At 44.8% G+C, this 22,602-nt stretch overlaps 1 protein-coding gene across 1 annotated transcript in view; it reads right to left on the bottom strand.

Annotated features, from left to right (window-relative positions):
* RAB43 (RAB43, member RAS oncogene family) overlaps positions 1-22,602 on the bottom strand; it is a 47,343-nt gene that overhangs the window by 5,596 nt on the left and 19,145 nt on the right. The window contains exon 2 of the mRNA XM_040407500.1: positions 12,671-12,854. Coding sequence (XP_040263434.1) covers positions 12,671-12,854 — 184 coding nt within the window. The remainder of the gene's footprint in view (positions 1-12,670; positions 12,855-22,602) is intronic.

Below are 22,602 nucleotides of genomic sequence, written 5' to 3'. Positions count from 1 at the left end.
TTCCACCCAGAAGGAAGGGAGAGAATTCACTAATTTCTCATCAGCACATGACTCTTGGTCACGTATACAGGGAGTGCAGAATTATTAGGCAAGTTGTATTTTTGAGGATTAATTTTATTATTGAACAACAACCATGTTCTCAATGAACCCAAAAAAACTCATTAATATCAAAGCTGAATATTTTTGGAAGTAGTTTTTAGTTTTAGCTATTTTAGGGGGATATCTGTGTGTGCAGGTGACTATTACTGTGCATAATTATTAGTCAACTTAACAAAAAACAAATATATACCCATTTCAATTATTTATTTTTACCAGTGAAACCAATATAACATCTCAACATTCACAAATATACATTTCTGACATTCAAAAACAAAACAAAAACAAATCAGTGACCAATATAGCCACCTTTCTTTGCAAGGACACTCAAAAGCCTGCCATCCATGGATTCTGTCAGTGTTTTGATCTGTTCACCATCAACATTGCGTGCAGCAGCAACCACAGCCTCCCAGACACTGTTCAGAGAGGTGTACTGTTTTCCCTCCTTGTAAATCTCACATTTGATGATGGACCACAGGTTCTCAATGGGGTTCAGATCAGGTGAACAAGGAGGCCATGTCATTAGATTTTCTTCTTTTATACCCTTTCTTGCCAGCCACGCTGTGGAGTACTTGGACGCGTAGGATGGAGCATTGTCCTGCATGAAAATCATGTTTTTCTTGAAGGATGCAGACTTCTTCCTGTACCACTGCTTGAAGAAGGTGTCTTCCAGAAACTGGCAGTAGGACTGGGAGTTGAGCTTGACTCCATCCTCAACCCGAAAAGGCCCCACAAGCTCATCTTTGATGATACCAGCCCAAACCAGTACTCCACCTCCACCTTGCTGGCGTCTGAGTCGGACTGGAGCTCTCTGCCCTTTACCAATCCAGCCACGGGCCCATCCATCTGGCCCATCAAGACTCACTCTCATTTCATCAGTCCATAAAACCTTAGAAAAATCAGTCTTGAGATATTTCTTGGCCCAGTCTTGACGTTTCAGCTTGTGTGTCTTGTTCAGTGGTGTCGTCCTTCTCCACTGTCTGTGCGCGCGGAGAGCCATAAGTATCGATTGGGTATCAAAAGGTCGACACCCGAAACAACCCTACAATGGAATGGTTTAGATCAAAACATGTTCTGGTGTTAGAATGTCCCAGTCCAGAACTAAATCCTGTTGAGAATGTGTGGCAACACTTAGAAATTGCTATCCACACATGATCTCCATCCAATCTGACTGAGCTTGAGTTATTCTGGAAAGAATTGGCAAAAAGTTAGCCTCTAGATGTGAAAAGCTGGTAGAGACATACCCCAAAAGACTTACAGCTGTAACTGCAGCGAAAGGTGGTCCTACAAAGTATTGACTCAGGGGGGCTGAATACAAATGCACGCCACTTATCAGATTTTTATTTATTCAAAATTTTGAAAAATGGTATTACTTACCGGTAATTCGATTTTACAGAGCCCATGACAGCACCACTGGAGAGAGGAGGATCCGCCCCCAGACACAGGAAACCTGCAGAATAAAATGGGCGGACACTCTCCTCCCCTTCAGTGAGTTTTCCAAGTATCGGAGGAAGGCCGCCAACATATATGTTAGACATGTAATTAAACTTTTTTTTTTTTTTTGCAACACCCGTGCAGTATAGAAGGACCACCAGGGAGGGAAAACCAGGCTGCTGTCATGGGCTCTGTAAAATAAAATTACCAGTAAGTAATACTATTTTTTCCCATCGCCCATGACAGCACCACCGGAGACTTACTAGAGAAATCCCTAAGGGTGGGAAGTAGAGAGAAGAACCCCTTTACCAAAGGAAGAATCTCCAGAAAAGCTCAAGTCCAGCCTGTAGTGCTTAACCCCTTAGGGACGCATGACGTACCGGTACGGCATGTTTCCCGAGTCCTTAAGGACCCATGACGTACCGGTACGTCATGTGTTGTTCCGATCAAATCATCCCGTGACCCCCCCCCCCCCCCCCCCGTGTCGGCGATCGCCGCAAACCGCAGGTCAATTCAGACCTGCGGTTTGCGGCTTTTTATTGTGCGGGGCGGCGGTAGTCGGCGGTGCCATCGGGACCCCATGGGGCTGTGGGGGGGGGACCCGATGGCATGGAAGGCAGCTGCCTTCCGGTGAAGAGCCTGTGAGATCCAGCCCCCTGGATCTCACAGGCCGGAAGCTGTATGAGTAATACACACACAGTATTCTCATACAGCCAATGCATTCCAATACAGAAGTATTGGAATGCATTGTAAAGGATTAGACCCCAAAAAGTTCAAGTCCCAAAGTGGGACAAAAAATAAAGTGAAAAGAAAAAGTTGAAAAATAAAGTTTTCCCCCCCAAAAATTAAAAGTTTCAAGTGAAAATAAACAAAAACGTAATTTTCCCCAAATAAAGTTAAAAATAAAATTGGTATAAAATAGGGGGAAAGAAAAACGTCCGTATCGACCGGCTCTATAAACATATCACATGACCTAACCCCTCAGATGAACACCGTAAAAAATTTAAAATAAAAACTGTGTAATAGCAGGCGATCAAAAAGTCATATGCACCCGCAAAAAATGAGACCCTACCTAAGATAATCGCCCAAAAACTGAAAAAACTATGGCTCTCAGAATATGGAGACACTAAAACATGATTTTTTTTTGTTTCAAAAATGATATTATTGTGTAAAACTTACATAAATAAAAAAAAAGTATACATATTAGGTATCGCCACATCCGTGACAACCTGGTCTATAAAAATATCACATGATCTAACCTGTCAGATGAATGTTGTAAATAACAAAAAATAAAAACGGTGCCAAAACAGCTATTTCTTGTTATCTTGCCTCACAAAAAGTGTAATAAAAAGCAACCAAAAATCATATGTACCCTAAACTAGTACCAACAATACTGCCACCCTATCCCGAAGTTTCTAAAATGGGGCCTTTTTTTGGAGTTTCTACTCTAGGGGTGCATCAGGGGGGCTTCGAATGGGACATGGTGTCAAAAAAACCAGTCCAGCAAAATCTGCCTTCCAAAAAACGTATGGCATTCCTTTCCTTCTGCGCCCTGCCGTGTGCCCGTACAGCTGTTTACGACCACATATGGGGTGTTTCTGTAAACTACAGAATCAGGGCCATAAATATTGAGTTTTGTTTGGCTCTTAACCCTTGCTTTGTTACTGGGAAAAATTGATTAAAATGGAAAATTTGCAAAAAAATTAAAATTCTGAAATTTCATCTCCATTTGCCAATAACTCTTGTGGAACAACTAAAGGGTTAACGACGTTTGTAAAATCTGTTTTGAATACCTTGAGGGTGTAGTTTATAGAATGGGGTCATTTTTGGGTGGTTTCTATTATGTAAGCCGCGCAAAGTGACTTCAGACCTGAACTGGTCCCTAAAAAATTGGGTTTTTGAAAATTTCAGAAAAATTTCAAGATTTGCTTCTAAAACTTCTAAGCCTTGTAACATCGCCAAAAAATAAAATATCATTCCCAAAATGATCCAAAACACGAAGTAAACATATGGGGAATGTAAATTAATAACTATTTTTGGATGTATAACTATGTATTATAGAAGTAGAGAAATTGAAACTTGGAAATTTGCTAATTTTGTCAAATTTTTTGTTAATTTGGTATTTTTTTATGCACAGAAATTAACTTTTTTGACCCAATTTTAGCAGTGTCATGAAGTACAATATGTGACGAAAAAACAATCTCAGAACGGCCTGGGTAAGTAAAAGCGTTTTAAAGTTATCAGCACTTAAAGTGACACTGGTCAGATTTGCAAAAAATGGCCAAGTCCTTAAGGTGAAATAGGACTGAGTCCTTAAGGGGTTAAAAAAGGTGGAAGGTGAAGACCAGGTGGCTGCCCTGCAAATTTTCTCAATTGGGACCGAGGACCTCTCTGCCCAGGAAGCAGATACCGCCCTGGTCGAGTGAGCCCTCAGATCAACAGGAGGAGACAACCCCGAGGATAGGTAGGATAAGGAAATGGCAGAAACGACCCACCGCGAGATAGAACTTTTTGAGGCAGCTGAACCCTTTTTCGTCCCCTGAAACTGCAGGAAGAGTGAAGAAGACTTCCGCCAAGAAGAAGTAGAGGACAAATAGGCCAAAAGAGCTCTCTTGACATCTAGACAATGAAGAGATTCTTCTTCCTCCGAGGAAGGATTTTGGAAAAGGGTAGGAAGAATAATCTCTTGAGAACGGTGAAATTTGGTGGCGACTTTTGGAAGAAAAGCCGGGTCAGGACGAATAATGACTTTGTCCTCTAAGATTAAAGTGTACGGAGGGTTTGGATCTCACCAATCCTGCAGGCGGAGGTCAAAGCTATCAAAATGGCCAGCTTCAAAAGTTAGATGCCTAATTGAGATGGAATCAATGGGTTGAAAGGGGGGCCCAGATAATGCTGTCAACACCACTTCTAGACTCCAGGGAGGGGGGCCCTCGGAACCGAAACTAGAAGATCTCTCCATGGCCCTGAAAAATCTGAAAACCCAAGGGCTTCCGGCTAGGTTCTGGTTAAACAGAGCAGACAGGGCAGAGACCTGAACTTTTCAGGGTACTGATTGCTAGACCTATTTCTAGACCATTCTGAAGGAACTCAAGGATAGTATGCAGAGGAGCAACTGAAGGAATGTCCCTCAACTGGATCTGGGCAAAATTTAGAAATTTGTGGCAAATTCTGCTATAAATCCCTACTGTAATTTCTTTTTTGCTCTTTAGCAGGGTAGAGATTAGAGCATCTGAGAACCCTTCCTTTTTTAATAGCCACCTCTCAAAATCCAGGCAGTTAAGTGTAAACTGTCCACGGCTGGATGCATTACTGGTCCCTGGCTCAGAAGGCCACGGACCGCCAAAAGCACCCAGGGATCAGAGACCGACATGGTCCGGAGCCCCGTGAACCAGGACCTCCTGGGCCAAAAGGGGGCGATTAGAATTACTGTGGCCCGCTCTTCCCTGATTTTCCGTAAAACCCGGAGAATCAGGGGAAGAAGGGGAAAGGCATAAGCCAGGCGGAAATTCCACTCCTGCGCCAGGGCATCTATCCCACTAGGGGATCCCGCCTGGTTCAGGGAATAGAATCTTGCCACCTTCTTGTTTGAATGGGTAGAAAATAAGTCTATATCTGGGATGCCCCAAAGATCCACTATTTTCTGGAAAATGAAAGGGTCTAGAGACCATTCCCCCTGAGACAGGGTATGGCGGCTCAGGAAATCCGCCTGTTTGTTTTCCACACCCCTGATGTGAACCCACAAACTTAAAGGGACACGGACAGACCTTCTGAGCATAATTAGCTCTTTATATGCCCCCCTAGGTCTTATAATAAGTTCCCAATTCATATAAGTATTATCCCTGTGCGCATTATAAAACGTTAAAAATAATCTTTATAATCACCTCTCCTTTCTGCCCAAGGGGCGTTCTTTGCGTCGCATTTGTGCCCAGCCGCGTCCCAACTGCCGGGTCCTTAGACACGCCCATCTCATTAGTATTCACTTCGCTGGGCGGTATTTCTCAGTCCCCGACATTCGGAGATCATGCGCATGCGCCCGGCACCCTCGCTCGCCGGGATCACATTGCGCCAAGTGAATACTAATGAGATGGGCGTGTCTAAGGACCCGGCAGTTGGGACGCGGCTGGGCACAAATGCGCCACAAAGAACGCCCCTTGGGCAGAAAGGAGAGGTGATTATAAAGATTATTTTTAACGTTTTATAATGCGCACAGGGATAATACTTATATGAATTGGGAACTTATTATAAGACCTAGGGGGGCATATAAAGAGCTAATTATGCTCAGAAGGTCTGTCCGTGTCCCTTTAAGTTTGTGGGTGTAATGTGAAAAAGAAATTGGAAAAGTTCAAGGGGGTATGAATACTTTTTCAAGGCACTGTATGTTGCTCATGTATGGTCTCTGACAGGGTGGAAAGAGTCAGCCCATGCAGGCTTATCTACCAAGCAAACTGAAATAACGACTGGAATTCAGAAACTCTGCTTTAATCAACCTTTAGAGCTCATTTCCACCTCCATGTTCTAACCCATCTCTACTGAAGAAGTATAGAGAGTGAACCAGATCCCGAGTAGTGTTGTGTAAATTAGCCTTTAGGTTTATAAATTTATGTTGCAGGTGAAAACTAAACTAGAGAATAGAAATTCCCATACAATGGACCTTCGTGAGCAAACTGTATGTGGTTATAGTCACTATTTAATAGGTGGTTGAACAGCAACACAAACAACCAGGGTGGAATCAAAAATGTTATTTACTTTAATACAGAGTGGTCCTGCAGGTTACAATATGTAACTTTTCAACTAATGAATGGACTAAATAAAGCCAATCGAGTAACATCTTACACAGTACAGTGCTGCACGCACCATACTGCTTTCTATCTGTACTTCACGTAATGCACTGTACTGCTCTCTCCCTCTATTACATGTACTGTACTGCTCTCTCCCTCTATTACATGTACTGTACTGCTCTCCCTTTGTACTCCTCCCTTATACTACTCACTACTTTGTACTCCATATACTGTACTGTCCTCCCCATGTACTCCATGTATTGTACTGTTATCTCCCTGTACTGTACATGCTGCTCACCTGTATTACATGTACTCTCCTGCCCTGGAGCAAGGGTACTTTGGACTGGGGACATTTGCCCCTATTGCTACTATACAAAGCCACCAACTCCCTACTTTATTGTACTCGCACTGTGATTTATGTAGTGTGTACTCTGCATATTTGCTGGGTTGTGGTCGGTCCCCATTATAGTAAATGGGGCTGAATATTGATGCGGTAGCTTCCGGCAATACCAGAATGCAGAGAGATCTGACAGGTTGTTCCCTGCCGCATCTAAAAAGAGGACGGAAGACATCCTGATCGGATCTCTTTCCATTCAGAATGCATGAGGACAAAACGGAAATGTCCCCCCCTCCCCCGGTATCGAGATCCTCTGCCGGGTCTCAATATCGGAAAACAACAATGCAAGTGTCAAACAGTCCTTATCTCTGTTGTTTAAGTCTGAAGACTTGTTTATGTCTGGAAAAAAAAAATGCTTATTCATTCCCATAGACTTGCACAGACTACAATTATAACTTTTAAAAATTGTTTCTGTTTAGGCTGTACTTCTCCACCCCTTCCACTATAAGGTTCTAGTTTAGCTAGAAACTGTATATAAGGAGAGCTGAGTCCCTAGTTGTCTGCAGATAGGGACTAGAATCAGGGATCAGCAAACTCCATCACTCCAACTGTTATAAAAAATAAACTCCCAGAATGCTCTATTCACTTCTATGGGTGTTAGAAGAACAGCCGAGTATATTGCATGCTGGGAGTTGCAGTTTCACAGCAGTTTGAGTGCTGAAGGTTGCTGATCCCCGAACTAGATGAATGACTGAGCCACAGACCCTGGGCCCCAGCCTTCTGAGAGAGAGGGACAGCTAGCTCATGACTTTCCGCACCATGCCTGTATTGTTTTGCACTTGAGTTCTTCCAGTAAAGAACCATATGGGTTTACTGCAGGCTCTGACTTTCAGGACTTATTTCCCATTGGGGTGCACCACTCCTTACCATCCCTTCCGCAGAGCAGCAACACGTGGTGGCACCTCAATGGTATCTGAGGGGCCCAGAGCAGCGATGGGGTCACCCCCAAACCCAGCCACTGCACCAGAACGAGCTGATCCTTTAAACACCAAGCCAAACTAGCTCCATTTTATTTCTTACTGTTGAGGACCCTGAAGAAGCCCACCTCCTCCCTGGGATTCACCAACTTCAAGCAGCTTTGACTTTTATCTGTATTCATTTTCATCTTAATTTGGGTTGAACAAGTTAACATTGCATTAAAATACCCTGTGCCTTTTTAGCAATAGTGAATGGCATAATGACATTTCATGCATCAGTAATACCTTTAACTCAGTAAAGAAAGGACAATCTATAAAAAAATATGTAAGAACACACATTGGAACTAGTAGGGGAGCAGTTTGAGAAGCTGCATTGGTTGAAGTATTTCTCATCATGTTCTTAGAGAGGATGACACATGAGGCATAAAATGCCTTCAATAGCACTGAAATATACAAAGTCTAATATATCAGTAGGTCAGTGCACGTTATTAGATTGGCATTGTTGTACCACCATCATGTAGTGAAACAAACCTGGCAACAGCTCAGTCCTTACAAGTGTTTCTTGCTATGTATGTAGGATATTGTGATGATTTGTTGTAGCTTTAACTGAAGGACACTTCTCACATCACCACCCAAACTAACAAGTACAGCGCCTCTGTGCAAATACCTAAGCAAATCATTCAGCTCAATATAGAAAAGAAAAACAAAAAGATGAAGAAGATTTTATTAGTTCCTCAGTTTACCGAGTGAGAGGACCACGTTTAAGATATTATACATCTGGTTTTTCACAGCTCTCCACAGCCTACATCACAGCAGTTCTGCTCAACCATGTCCTGGGGACCAAGCCCAAGGTGGCCCAAGTGTCTGTTAGGTAGCCACAGGGCACAAAGCAGTTGTGTAAGCTTGGCCCAAAACCAAAAAGGACCGTAGGGAATCAGGCATGGGGCAGAGGAGTTGTAATTATATAAAGACAGCTATGCAGATGTTCCTGCTAAACAACCCAATCCTTTCCAACATGACAGACCACAAAGATAAGGAGCCGAAATTACAGGACTGGGATCTGAAGCCTTTAATCCCTTAAATTAACCATCTGTTGACAACCTATAGTAGTTCCACGAAGCCGCGCCTTCCAGTTCGGTTGAGCTGTAACAATCCTTGAGTGGTGCAGTTCTTGAGACATACTGGTCCTTCTTACAATCAATGTTAAGGTAGCCATGGCAAACCACCGATGCCAGTGTAACTTAATGTATTCAGGAATTCCATATTTGGGGGGGGGGGGGGGGGCTCTTCGCTGATGGCGTGGGTTAGGCTACATTCACATGACCGTATCTGTTTTGCAGTCCGCAAATTTGGACAGATGTGGTCCATGCGCATCCTGCACTTTCAACGGGCCCTTTGAAAAAAAAAATGCCTATTCTTGTCCTCAAAATGAACAAGAATAGGATGTGTTCTATAATTTGCGGCAATTATAACATCCATGTACTGTATGTGTTTTTCTGCAGCTGCATAGAAATTATTTAGTCTGCTTGCGATCTGCAAAAAAAAATGCACATCGGACGTGGACCGAAAATACGGTGTTGTGAACGTAGCCTAAATCAGCATTCACTTCTCACTGGTAAACCCAATGCTACCATGCCATAGTAGCTGACATATAGCAGCATATATTATATATACTGGAGCACATCTGTTACTAGACCTACCTTTTACCTTGAGAGTTTTTACATGATGTATACAGGGCTCCATAGCAAAACTAGATTGGGCGTCTCAGTGAGATTTTGTGTGAATTTTAAATCTTTTATTTGCGGAGGAATCTTTAAAAAAATAAAAAAAGGTTGCTGAAACAGGCGCATTATGAATAGCGCCCTTGTTCAGATCACCACATTTCTTCATATACTTACACCAGACAAATGGCATAAATACGTTGATACATTGAGCCATACAGCTCCAAATCCTCTGCTTCCCTTCAAATAACAGGTGAAAAAACTGTCTGCCTGCAGCCACCACTAGGGGGAGATCAGTGCAGAGGAATATGTACAAATTGCACTAAACTCGATGGAAACTGTAAAATCTCTTTGCACCGAGCTCCCCTTAGTGGTGGCTGCAGATCATTTCTATGGATTTAACATCTGGTAGAAGAAGGAGGAGTAGTGGTATAGCGAACGGCCCCCATCACCACAGGCCTCATCGTAGTTGCGATGTCTACCTCCAAGTACGCCACTGATCGCGTCCTTGCTGAAGCTAGTGGGTACATCAAAACTGGCCAGGGGACCCAAACATGGGTTCAAAAGCAAAGAAGTCTGCACAGTCAGGAGGAGTCATCTCCTAAAAGGGGCTAGTGCACACGGCCAAAAAGGAAGACTGGGGGTACAGATACATCCACACTAGTTGTTCCCGGAAACAAAACTTAGACAATCACTTTAAGTTGCATAAACAGACATAAGAAGAAAGATCAGTCTGACCTACAGACCTGTCCAGAAGCACCGTCTTCAGAGTTGTACACAGAACAGGTGTAGGTTAGGCGGAGTTCACACTTCAGTTATTTCGATCAGTTACTGTGAGCCAAAACCAGGTGCGGTTCAAAAACACAGAAGAGGTAAAAATCAAATCATTACACCCGATCTCGGAGCATCACCACTGGTTTTGGCTCACAATAAGGCTACATTCAGGTATTATGGCCGGCCCTATGAAATGCCTATCTTTTTTGTGGAGCTGCAGAACAGAACTACGCATTTTTTGCGGCCCCACTGAAATGAATGGGTGTGGAATGGTTGCGGACCCAGAAACACGTTGTCTGAATGCCCCCTAACTGATCAAATAACTGAAGTGTGAATTCAGCCCCTGTTGCTGTCAATCACATAAGTCACATACCATGGGGGGGAATTTATCATGAGGGGAATATTTGAAGTCAGTTTGGCTTGAGTCGGTGTCGTACTTTATACCACATTAAGGGTACGGCTACATGGAGACACTGGTCTGCGGCCAGGATCCCTGAGTAGTGGTAATCCCATTAATTTCTATTGGATCACCACTACTTAGTGATCCTGGCCGCAGACCAGTGTCTCTATGGAGCCGTAACCCTTACGAAATGTCGCATGTTGTTTGATAAATTTGTCTTATCCTTAAACCTATCACTAGGTCTAGAAAAGCTCCTCCAGTTTTCTAACTCCACCCTCCTACTGGAGTGAGATTAAGACTTTTTTTTTTTGCAACTTTTTAAATCTGCCTGGCTGACCTGTTACATGTGCACTTGGCGGCTGAAGACATCTGTGTTGGTCCCATGTTCACATGTGCCCGCATTGCTGAGAAAAAAATATGTTTTAATATATGCAAATAAGCCTTTTAGGTGCAACGGGGGAGTTACCATTACACCTAGAGGCTCAGCTCTCTCTACAACTGCAGCGCCTTCTCCACTTTGATTGACAGGGCCAGATAGTGAAAAAGTAATCACGCCTGGTCCTTTCAGAGGGTAGAGGACGCAGCAGTTGCAGAGAGAGCAGAGCCTCTAGGTGTAACGGTAATGCCCCCGTTGCTCCTAGAGGCTCATTTTCATGTATTAAAACATCATTTTTCTCAGTAATGCGGGCACATATGAACATGGGACCAACACAGATGTGTTCAGCTGCCAAGCGCACATGTAACAGGTCAGCCAGTGTCATAGGGACAAATGTGCTGACAGATGTCCTGCTGAAGTCTCAGTGATAAATCTGGAAACACAGCTAACCATCCCCACCCACATTTCAAAACTGGAGCGAGTGGTGTAAAATTTTTGCAACTTTTTTGCCGTGAAAGCATGATAACTCCGGGCCCATGACTTTGTTCGGCAGCAGGATAACTTACTTATTACTTATTATTATTTCTTTTTTTATCTTGAAGATAAATGTCCTGGCCCCTCCTCCCTGCCCTTGTCACACCCCCTATTTAGAAAGTGGCGAGGGTGGCGTAGAAACGCCACTTGCGACAAAACACTAAATAAATCTTCCCCATGTTTCAGTCTGTAAGACTGTGGTATATCAGAGAAAACAACGTTTTACAAAGAACAGTTTATTTGCACATAGGGAGAAACCGGTAAGTCCAGTGGAGCCAGGCCGGGAGACACCAGAGGGGAGCCGCCGGAAGACATATGTCCCCGTGGCCAGCTTTTAAAAAAATATATATATAATTTTCTTTCAAATGCGGCAGTGTTTCAAGGTAAAACATTGGGGGAGATGTATTCAAACTGGTGAAAAGCAAAACTGGCTTAGTTGCCCATAGCAACCAGACTCCACCTTTCAGAGCTCCTCTGGAAAATGAAAGGATCAAGCTGATTGGTTGCTATGGGCAACTAAGCCACTCCCCCATAGGTTCCTTCATTACCAAGAACTATCACCTATCTTCCATTGATGTCATATCTAGCGATAGGCCACCATTGTCTGAAAGGGGAATGCACTTTAAATTCTTGTCCGTGTCTACCGGCCAGAACACGGACACATTTCAGATTGCTCATCTGGAAGAGATCTGCCTCATTAGCTTCTTAAAAATCTAATGTCTAACCTTTCTTCTCAGGTAGTTATATCTCAAACAGTCAGTACTTTCTATGTGGGAAGCTATTTTTTCCAAAGAACAGAAAAATCTTGTATTTTAAGCATCCGTTATGCTCATTTTGCATCTATTTTCCCCATTTCTGGCTGAGATTTATTATTTTAGATTGGAAAAAAAAATACTTTGCGGAACGCTTTTTTTCTGTCTAAAATAACGAATCTTAGATGGAGATGGCTAAAATGTGCATAACTGATGCTTAAAATACAGGATCAGAATTCAGGTTTCATTTCCTAAACTGCACCACAATCTGATTGGTTGCTACATTTTCTGTTCATGCATGAGGATGCGATATAAGTAATCTTTTAACGCAAACGCGTTTTTCTCTTTTTCTCTATGGCTGTCGCCTCGTCTGTATGACAACCAAATATTTGTCCCACGGAGGAGGGGGTTTGGTTGCACTCAGTTATACAATGGCTGTACACACGGTTATCTAATATACGAGTGATGACTTTTGGTAAATAGCGTACCGATAAGCAGCTGCACAATGTTGGAGCCAGCGTACTTCCTGACATCCTCTATCCAGCGAGGAACGGATTCAAAGGACTTCCTCTTGGTGATGTCGTAAGCGATGATGGCCCCATTGGCGCTTCTGTAATAACTTTGCGTTATGGTCCGAAAGCGTTCCTGTCCAGCAGTGTCCCAGATCTGCAGCTGGTCGACAAGAAAAGGAAATCGTATTAGAAATGTGCCAGGTCACGTGTTATCTAATCCGCCAGACTGCCGAGCAGGGGTGGAAAAACTTTTGTCAGAGAGAATCTAAATGTGCAATATTTTTTAATTGGGAATTTCTCAAGTTCACATGACTGTATTTTTTGGTCCGCATTCGGTCTGCATTTTTTGCGGATAGGATGCAACCCCTTTATTTCAATGGGTCTGCAAAAAATGAACAACGTGGCCTCTTCTTGTCCGTTTTGCAGACAAGGATAGACATTGTTACGATGGATATGAAAAAAAAACAAAAAAAAAACACACTATGCAACACGAATGTCACACGGACGTCATGCGTATTTTTGTATTATTTTTTGCAAAATACATATGGTCGTGTAAATGCACCTAAGTGCTAAAGTGCCAATACAACTGTGACTACAGAGATAGTTAATTGCTGCCAATTCTCGACTGGAAAAACATGGTTTTACCACAATTCTACATCAATCTGTGATCCCCATGCAGATTCAGATCAGAAAAAGAAATTGATACAAGAAAAAAAAATGCTACAGCCATAATACTCCATAACAAAGACTATAAGAGGACCCCTTAAAGGGAGTCTGTCAGAAGTCTTGAGTCTGATAAACTGCTGACGGCACTAGGTAGGGACTGGGAAAAAGCAGTACAAGACATACCTTCTGGGAAGTTTTTATAATCAGGAGTCGTGTGAATATGAGCTTTTATTCTAGGAGTTCCCAGGAGGTGGGGCCTAACAGTGAACCGCTTCACAGCCCCTCCCCTCTGCTGACAGCTGTAGCATCCCCCCAGGAGACCACTGCAGCGGTCACTCAAAGCAGCTATGTTAGGAGAGCACTACACAGAGAAGCTCCGCTTCCAGTGCACTTGTGGAGCAGAGCCTGGCATGGTCAATACTGCTGATGCCAGTGTAATGAAACATAATGCAGGAGAGGAGCCGTCAGTGTAAATGTGCTCTGGATGTCAGTGGTACTACACAACCTCCACCCCTCCCCCCGAAATCAAGGCATCCAATTCTAGTAGCCACATCTCCCATTACTGAATGTCCACTGCTCCTCATGTTGGTACTACACTAATGGATTACAACAAACAGCAAATGCTTCGGTGCAGCCTGAACGTTGCAATCAGTTTAGGTGGAGACTATGACAAGCAGAAGCACTCACTCAGGAAAACTTAAAGGGGTTATCCAAGACTGGAAATACGCCCCCCCCCCCCATGCCCGGGCCCTTCACACTGATTCTACTTACCTGGCACCCCGCGTCGCTCCTGGTCCCCGCACAGCCGCCGCCGCTTCTCCCCGTGCGCGGTTGAAAACGTCCGGTGTTGGGGGAGCAGCCAATGGCAGGCGGGGATGGGGGGGAGCCTCCCTAGCATCACGATTCAACAATTCTAAGGCTATATTTCACAACAATCTGCAGATCTACATTATTTGAATAAAACTTCCGCATGTAAAAAGGTTTGTTCCACCTGTGATGTGGACACTCCGTTCCTGGCACAGCGCACAGGTTACAGGAAATGCTGATGAAAGCCATGTAAATAATACAGAAAAACTGTTGTGCAACTTGCAGTGGGTTTAGTGTTCAGTGGAGTTTCCTCTGCATTCATAAATGAAGGCATCTGGTTTTGGAGCAGGTGGAGCACACTCGGGGGCACCACGGCCCAGTTCTAGGGAAACTCTGACCGGTACGGGGAACGCCTTCTCATTGTATGTGCGACCTGACACCTTACCCACATTATGAACCGGAAAATATGTAGCTGGCGAGTACAAGTCTAAAGGATGGCCAAATTTTTTTTTTTTTTATGCCTTCTCCAAAAGTTTTGAAAAGTTTCTTGTAAAAGTGGCGCAGCTAAAAGGAGCTACACATTTTCTTTTAAAAGCCTGCTGCTCATGTGTTACATCCAGATTTGCCATGGATTTCATCTGATGCATGGCAATACATGGCATATTGTGCCCAACCTTAAATTTTATTAACTAAAAACACATCATAACAATAAAGAATACACCGACTAGAGAGTGGAGGTAAACGGAACTGCTTTATTAAATAAAGTACCAAATACAACTCACTTAAACTTTTAAGAGCCCAGTCATAAACTCAGACTCCAATAATAAATAAATATATATAACTAAAACTCAGAGTCCATCCCATCACGGGACGACTATCATTACTTCACCCAAACATCAAACACATCTCCAAAACTTACCATAGATAAGGGGCGGGTGGGAGGGGCACGCAGGATCCGGCTCCACAGGCAGGTTCAAGTCCAAGACAAGCCCCAGCCTGCGGAGCACGGCTAATTATAGCCCTCTCTGCATCCCCTTAAGCCAATCCGCAGTCGTCTCCAGGGCTCCGCTAACCTTCCTTACAACTCTTGGCCATCATAGGCTAAAATTCCCCCCAATTGCAGGGTGTTCACTGGGCAGAAATACTTCTCTGCCCAGTGATCCCACAAAAGCAGGAAACCCTTTTCCCGCCAAAAATGCCTAATAATAATCCATCTATCACCATGCAGACAATTACCACAGGTCAAATAACCATAGGCAAATGCCAGTATGGCCATGCGTCCCCCTCCATAATGTCCGGGAGCCCTTCATGGCAATACATGGCATATTGTGCCCAACCTTAAATTTTATTAACTAAAAACACATCATAACAATAAAGAATACACCGACTAGAGAGTGGAGGTAAACGGAACTGATTTATTAAATAAAGTACCAAATACAACTCACTTAAACTTTTAAGAGCCCAGTCATAAACTCAGACTCCAATAATAAATAAATATATATAACTAAAACTCAGAGTCCATCCCATCACGGGACGACTATCATTACTTCACCCAACCGGCCCAACCCGCCTTAACAAGGCGGCGCGGGCTCCACCCCACCAACCGCTATTTCAATCATAGCCTGAAGGTTGAGGTTGAAAATATCACAACCAATAACTGATAAATGAACACCATCTCTAAAATACAGGCCCGCCTCTCCACTCTCTAGATCAACATGTCTGAACGAAAAACCCCCGGACATAGGCATAAACTTAAACATTGCCCGATTGATCCTCTTCCGCACTTTTTCTTTGAACTTTAACTCCGGGGACAGCAGCCAGCAGCGCCTACAAATGATCTCCGAAAAAATCAGGCGAGCATCCGGAAACAGCCGATGTAGATCTGAAAATGTCTTTTTCATTCGGAAAATCAAATCCATAGTGTCAAAACAACCTATGTCATTACCTCCTAGGTGAATAATGATAACATTGGGGTTAGGAAAAACATCATGCAATTGTAACACTAAATCAACCAAACCTGACCAGCGAAGTCCTCTAACTCCGGCCCAGTATATCCTGACGGCCTCAGCTGTAAACGATAAATTGGATCCATAGCACCTCTCTGCAGCCCTCTTTTCAGCCCAATGGACAAAAGAATGGCCCAGAATCCATACTGTAGTATCTGTAACTAAAGAATCACATAATTAACAAATGAGGTCTGACATACAATCTATATCTGTTAGAAGACCACCTGCCGATCCCCTTTATAACTGACTCATTTAAACCAGCTTGTGCAGCCGCAGTCGCGGCTCCTATACGGAATGAATGAGAAGAAAAAAAAAAAAAAACTTGCACTCAACCCTAACCTACCCAAACATTTAGCCAGCACTGCCCTAAACTGAAACTGTGATAAGGGGGATAAATTACCATGTACCAGAAAACAATCCACCATCCCTTCAGGGCGAATCGCCAAATACTGCCCCACTGCCAAAACCGGACAAATCCTCTTATCCTCAATCGCCCCCAATCTAATCCAGCACCCTTTACCTGCCTGATCAACCTTAGACTTCTCAATAAACAAAGATACACCAGCTTTCCGTAAAATAACATGCCTCAATGCCAAACCACCCCTAGCCCACCTAGAACGAGGTAAAAGCTCCCCAATCCGCAAAGCCCCAAAGAACAGGACAATAAAAGCTGTACAAAACAATGACACTTCAAACTGAGAGAAACAAACAAACCGTGCAATATCACACAACCTAACTAGTAACTCCGGGGAAATAGGACACCGCCCATCGGGCAAATGACCCACCGACCTATAACCCTTCAACAACTGCCTAATCAAAAAATATTCAGTAAAAAACCCTGACCCAAACAATTTAAGAAAAAATGACACTCCCGCTAGGATCCGACAAACCGAACTATATGCCAATCCTTCCTCAAATAAATGCAACACAAACGACAGAGCCAACGCCTCATTCAAAACCCATGGCGATACCGACAAACCTGCCGCAAACCGCTCCCAACGCAACCAAGCAGACATATAACCTTGCCATGTGGACGCCGCCACTGACCGCCTCAGTAGGTTCAGAGCTAACTCCAGATTAGCCCCCACAGATGCTCCGGACAAGGACTCCCGCAAGCGTCGGCCGATGGCACCAAACTGCGGAACCGATCCATCTGCAAACGGGACAAAGCATCAGCCACATCATTCTTACAACCCGGGATATGCACAGCTTTAATCCACACATTTCTCTTCAAACACAACAAAACCAAATGCCTCAATAACTTGACAACCAATGGACATTTTGAAGCTAAACAGTTAACCGCATACATCACTCCTTTGTTATCCGTATGCAAGCGAATACGCCTATCCTGGAAAAACTCACCCCAAAGCACCAAAGCTACCACCACTGGGAATAATTCTAACAACACTAAATTAGATAACACTGCATTCTCAACCCAAGACAGGTGCCACCTTTCCGCACACCATTTACCATCCCAAAACGCACCAAAACCCACACTACCTGCTGCGTCCGTAAACAAATTTAACTGACATGCATCCACAAATTCCTCCTGCCACAACGTCCTCCCATTAAAATCACGCAAGAAACTCAACCAAACCAACAAATCATCCTTTGCTCCCCTATCTAAAGTTATATGTAAACAAGGATTCCGAAACCCCGCTACCTTCAAAGCCAACTGCCTACAAAAAATCCTACCCATGGGCATAATCCTGCAACAAAACGCCAACAAACCCAATAATGACTGAATTTCTTTTACAGTAACACTCTGACGCAACAAAAAACCTTTAATCAACAAACAAACCTTCCTAACCTTACCCAATGGCAACCTAAACTCACCCACTTCAGCATCTATCACTATACCTAAAAACTCAATACAACTGGAGGGCAATACCGTCTTCTCCTCAGCCAATGGCACCCCAAAATCCGCACACACTGCCATGAACACCGCCAAAACCTCCGCACAAACCCCAGAATCAGCCGGACCAACAAACAAAAAATCATCTAAATAGTGAACTATTCCACCCTTCATGGCCTGCGCTGCAACCACCCACTCAAGAAAGGTGGAAAAAGCCTCAAAATAAAAACACGAAATAGAACAGCCCATTGGGAGGCATCTGTCAAAATAAAACAAACCCTGAAAATGAAAACCCAATGAATTAAATGCAGCCGGATGAATGGGAAGGAGCCGAAATGCCGACTGCACATCCGCTTTCGCCATTAACGCTCCCCTACCAAACATCCGTACCACCGAAACAGCTGTATCAAACGTAGTGTAACACACCTTAGTCAGAGACGGATCAATCTCATCATTCAATGAATCACCAAACGGAAAGGACAGATGATGAATGATCCTAAACGCGCCTGGCTCCTTTTTCGGCACCACCCCCAGAGGAGACAAACGAAAATCCTCAAAAGGTGGCACCGAGAAGGGGCCCGCGACCCTTCCAGCAGCAACTTCTTTCCGTAACTTTTCCGCCACGACCCATGGAAATTGCTGAACTGAAGGTAAATTCTTGACCATCACACATCCCTCACCCGAAAATGGAGGTAAAACAAAACCTTCAGCAAAACCATTGGCAACCAGATCAGCTATCTGCCGATTTGGGAACCTGTTTAGCCAGGGTAGCATTCTCGCCAGCTTTACCGGCGTCGATGCTTTTAAAAAGAAACTCTTTTGCCAGCGGCTGCGCTGGCAAATTGGCCTTTTTAAAACATCGCGACATTGGGTGACTTGCACCACAAAACCCACACTCATGTTTGTACTTACAAGTGGCAGGCCATTTGCACTGCGACTCATTGTAGGCAAAACAGAGACCCCTCTTCATAGCGCCGCCCACCGGAACTACTCTCTGACTAACCACCGGCGGCTTCTGAGGCACCAACAGATTCAGCCATAAGCCAACATCCTTGGTGCCCCATTGCAGCTGCGGATAAACCGCCAACTTTTGTCTAAAATTCTCGTCATATTGGAACCAACCAAAACCTCCAAAATTTTTATACGCTTCTAAGACAATATCAACATGTTGAAACAATCCTGAACATCTCTCAGGAAAACGCTCACCTAAAACACCTGCAAAAATACAGAACGCCTGTAACCAGTTATTAAAAGAACGAGGAATCGGACGGCGCCTATCCTCTTCCCCTCTCTCCTCCTTGCGCTCCATCTTTGAAACAAACTCCTTAGAGGCCGGGAGGAGAGAGAGAATATCCACATAATCGCCACTCCAGATTTTCTCTTTAATGGCTACAGATAAATGAAAACCTAAAGGGGAGACAGAACAAGGCAACACTTCTTTCAAACAGTTCTCAGCAATACCTCCCCTTCTATCTAACACAGGTAACTGTTGAACTGAAAGTGGCTCAACTATACTGTCAGCCTCCCCCCCCCCCAACCCCTCAGACGTGAGCCAGGCAGAAGCCACATTCTTCGGCTCAGCATTAGAAATCTGAGGAAGGGGGGTAGCAGAGGACCGAGGTAATAAACCTTCTAGGGAGGAAAGCACTCTGGACAAGGAAGACATAACAGGGGCAAGCTGTGCAGCTGACCACTCACCCGACATAGCAGACGATCCAGGCAGCGGTGCAGCAGCAGCATTCGGCCATCCAGCTTGCGGTCCTGAAGAGGAATCCCCTGTATCCAGATGCGAGGTGCCCACAGCGTCCACCGATCCCCCCAGCCCCTGCGACCTGGTAACACAGGACCGCAGAGCGGGGTTAGAAACCGGCCTGCGGCATACACTGTTGTCCCCCGGCACTGCCGAACTCTGACCCGGCGCTCCAGCTGATCTTGACGTACCCGGCGTAATCTCGCGACGTCCTCTCGCGAGACTACCACCGGCACTCCTCCGATCCTGCTGCCTCGGTCCAGCCCGCTCCACAGAAGCCTGTGAGAACTTTCTCTTCTGCGACCTCAATCTTCGGCTCTTCTCCCGAGAACCCGATGCCACCGCCTCCTCCCTCCGCTCCGGCAGCTCCGACACCTCACTCCGCTCCACACCAGCAGGTACGCAAACCGCAGCTTCTCCTCGATCTTGGGTACGCTCCACAGCCGTCACCGATGTCTCCTCTTCCATCTGGAAAACCGGGGCACGCAGCTGCGCCAGACAATCCTGGATCCACGCCGGGGCACCATCCTCCGCAGCTCTAGACGCCAGCTCGCTCATCAGGAAATCCATCTTTGCGGTAAGCAGCACGCAGGATCCGGCTCCACAGGCAGGTTCAAGTCCAAGACAAGCCCCAGCCTGCGGAGCACGGCTAATTATAGCCCTCTCTGCATCCCCTTAAGCCAATCCGCAGTCGTCTCCAGGGCTCCGCTAACCTTCCTTACAACTCTTGGCCATCATAGGCTAAAATTCCCCCCAATTGCAGGGTGTTCACTGGGCAGAAATACTTCTCTGCCCAGTGATCCCACAAAAGCATGAAACCCTTTTCCCGCCAAAAATGCCTAATAATAATCCATCTATCACCATGCAGACAATTACCACAGGTCAAATATCCATAGGCAAATGCCAGTATGGCCATGCGTCCCCCTCCATAATGTCCGGGGGCCCTTCATTACAGAGGGTGAAATCATCAGAGAACTGTAGCATCACGGTGCAGGTTTAAAATCTGCACCGCCAGTCAATTTCCACTTTTTCCTCCCACAGAACGTGGAAATGCGGACTGAAAGTGGTCCGTTTTGTGGAGGAGGGTGGGCATTTTTAAAACGGGGTCCTTGGAAAGTGTGGGATGCACACGGACCGCATCCCTATTTTGCGGATCTGCAAAATGGAAACATTCGTGAATGCTCCCTTCGGGAAAGTTCACAAAGTGTCTGGAAGCTAATGCACCCTCAACACTACTGGGTGCAGTAATCTTCAAGGGTAGTCCACTTGGGTGTATGACTGTCTCCGATTTTTTCAATGAATCACCGCCATCTTGAAACCCTTGCAGATCCTGGATCGCTAAGGACAAAGTTGAAGATAAGATAGGAACAGTGGAACGCTGTAGGACAATCATATTTTTTTTATTCTACTCACAAGGATGATTAAAGAGGCAGCACCTTACGTTGTACCATCTGATGCTTTGTGAACTCTCCCTAAGGACTTACAGTATTTGTGATTGTAGACTGGACAGTCGTCGAGCAGTGAGTTTTTTTTTTTTTTCGCAATTTACTCGGGAAGATCTACTGACTCCCACTTCCCTTCGTCCACCTGCTTCACTGGTTTATGTTGACTATATTGTGTCGGTAACGGATTTTATGCCTTTTTTTTTATCTGCACATTTATTTTACATCTTTTATCTGTAAACACCGGTTGGTCAATTACCACATCCCAAAACTAAGCCTTAAAATGTGATGATTCCCACTGGTTGAGGGATCCACAGGTGCCTTCTAGCAGAAATGCTTTTGATAGGTCATGTGACCTATCAAAGGTTGCATCTGTGGGGGTCTGAGTGCGGAGACCCTCACCAATCACTAAAATGAGGAGAAAGTGCTCACATTGAGTGCTTTCTCTCCAAACAGAAAGTCTATGAACCCGTATCCAGGAGCAAGGAGAGAGACATCGCCCTGTGTGAGTGCCAAGTTCTCAGTTTAGTGATTGGTGGGGTCTTCGCATTCAGAGCCCCACCGATTAAAAGATCCATAGGATACATGGTAGACCAGGGATGGCCAACCTGAGGCTCTCCAGCTGTTGCAAAACTACAACTCCCAGCATGCCCAGACTACCTACAGCTATCAGCCTACAGCAGGGCATGGTGGGAGTTGTAGTTTTACAACAGCTGGAGGGCCGCAGTTGGCCAAGCCTGTAGTAGACAATAAGAACTCTCTCAGCTCTTCGGTCCACAGCACTGACGAAGGACTCTTGCAGCCGTCCAGTGGCTACAATAAGATATAAACCTTCTAGTCTCCATGGGAGATCCTACTGAATGAGCTAAAAATCAGACCCACAACCCATTAATGATCCTCCTCTGTGCACTCAAAACTGCTAAATAGATATAAGATTCATAAAACAAGGATACCAGGTCCATCAGCAGCAGCAGCTTGTTGACTGTTTCTAGTTAGCAGTCAGATACTTTTTACACTTGAAGTTACAATGTAAGGCCTCATGCACACGACCGGGGTGTGTTTTGCGGTCCGCAAAACACGGATGGCGTCCGTGCGCATTCCGCAATTTGCGGAACGGTACGGACAGCCTTCAATATAAATGGACATGTTAGATTTTTTTAGCGGGGCCACGGAACAGAGCAATGGAGGCGGACAGCACACGGAGTGCTGTCCGCATCTTTTGCGGCCCCATTGAAGTGAATGGGTCCGCATCCGGGCCGCCAAAACGGCGGCTCGGATGCGGACCAAAACAACGGCTGTGTGCATGAGGCCTAATGAAGGTATATCACAAGGAGGCTACATTTTGCTTTGCCACCTATAGTGACAATGTTAATTGATGATGG

Source organism: Bufo bufo, chromosome 9 (assembly GCF_905171765.1).
Source record: "Bufo bufo chromosome 9, aBufBuf1.1, whole genome shotgun sequence".
Lineage (NCBI taxonomy): Eukaryota > Metazoa > Chordata > Amphibia > Anura > Bufonidae > Bufo > Bufo bufo.
The sequence above is the reverse complement of the archived record's forward strand: the minus strand, read 5'-3'. Positions and strand labels throughout refer to the sequence as shown.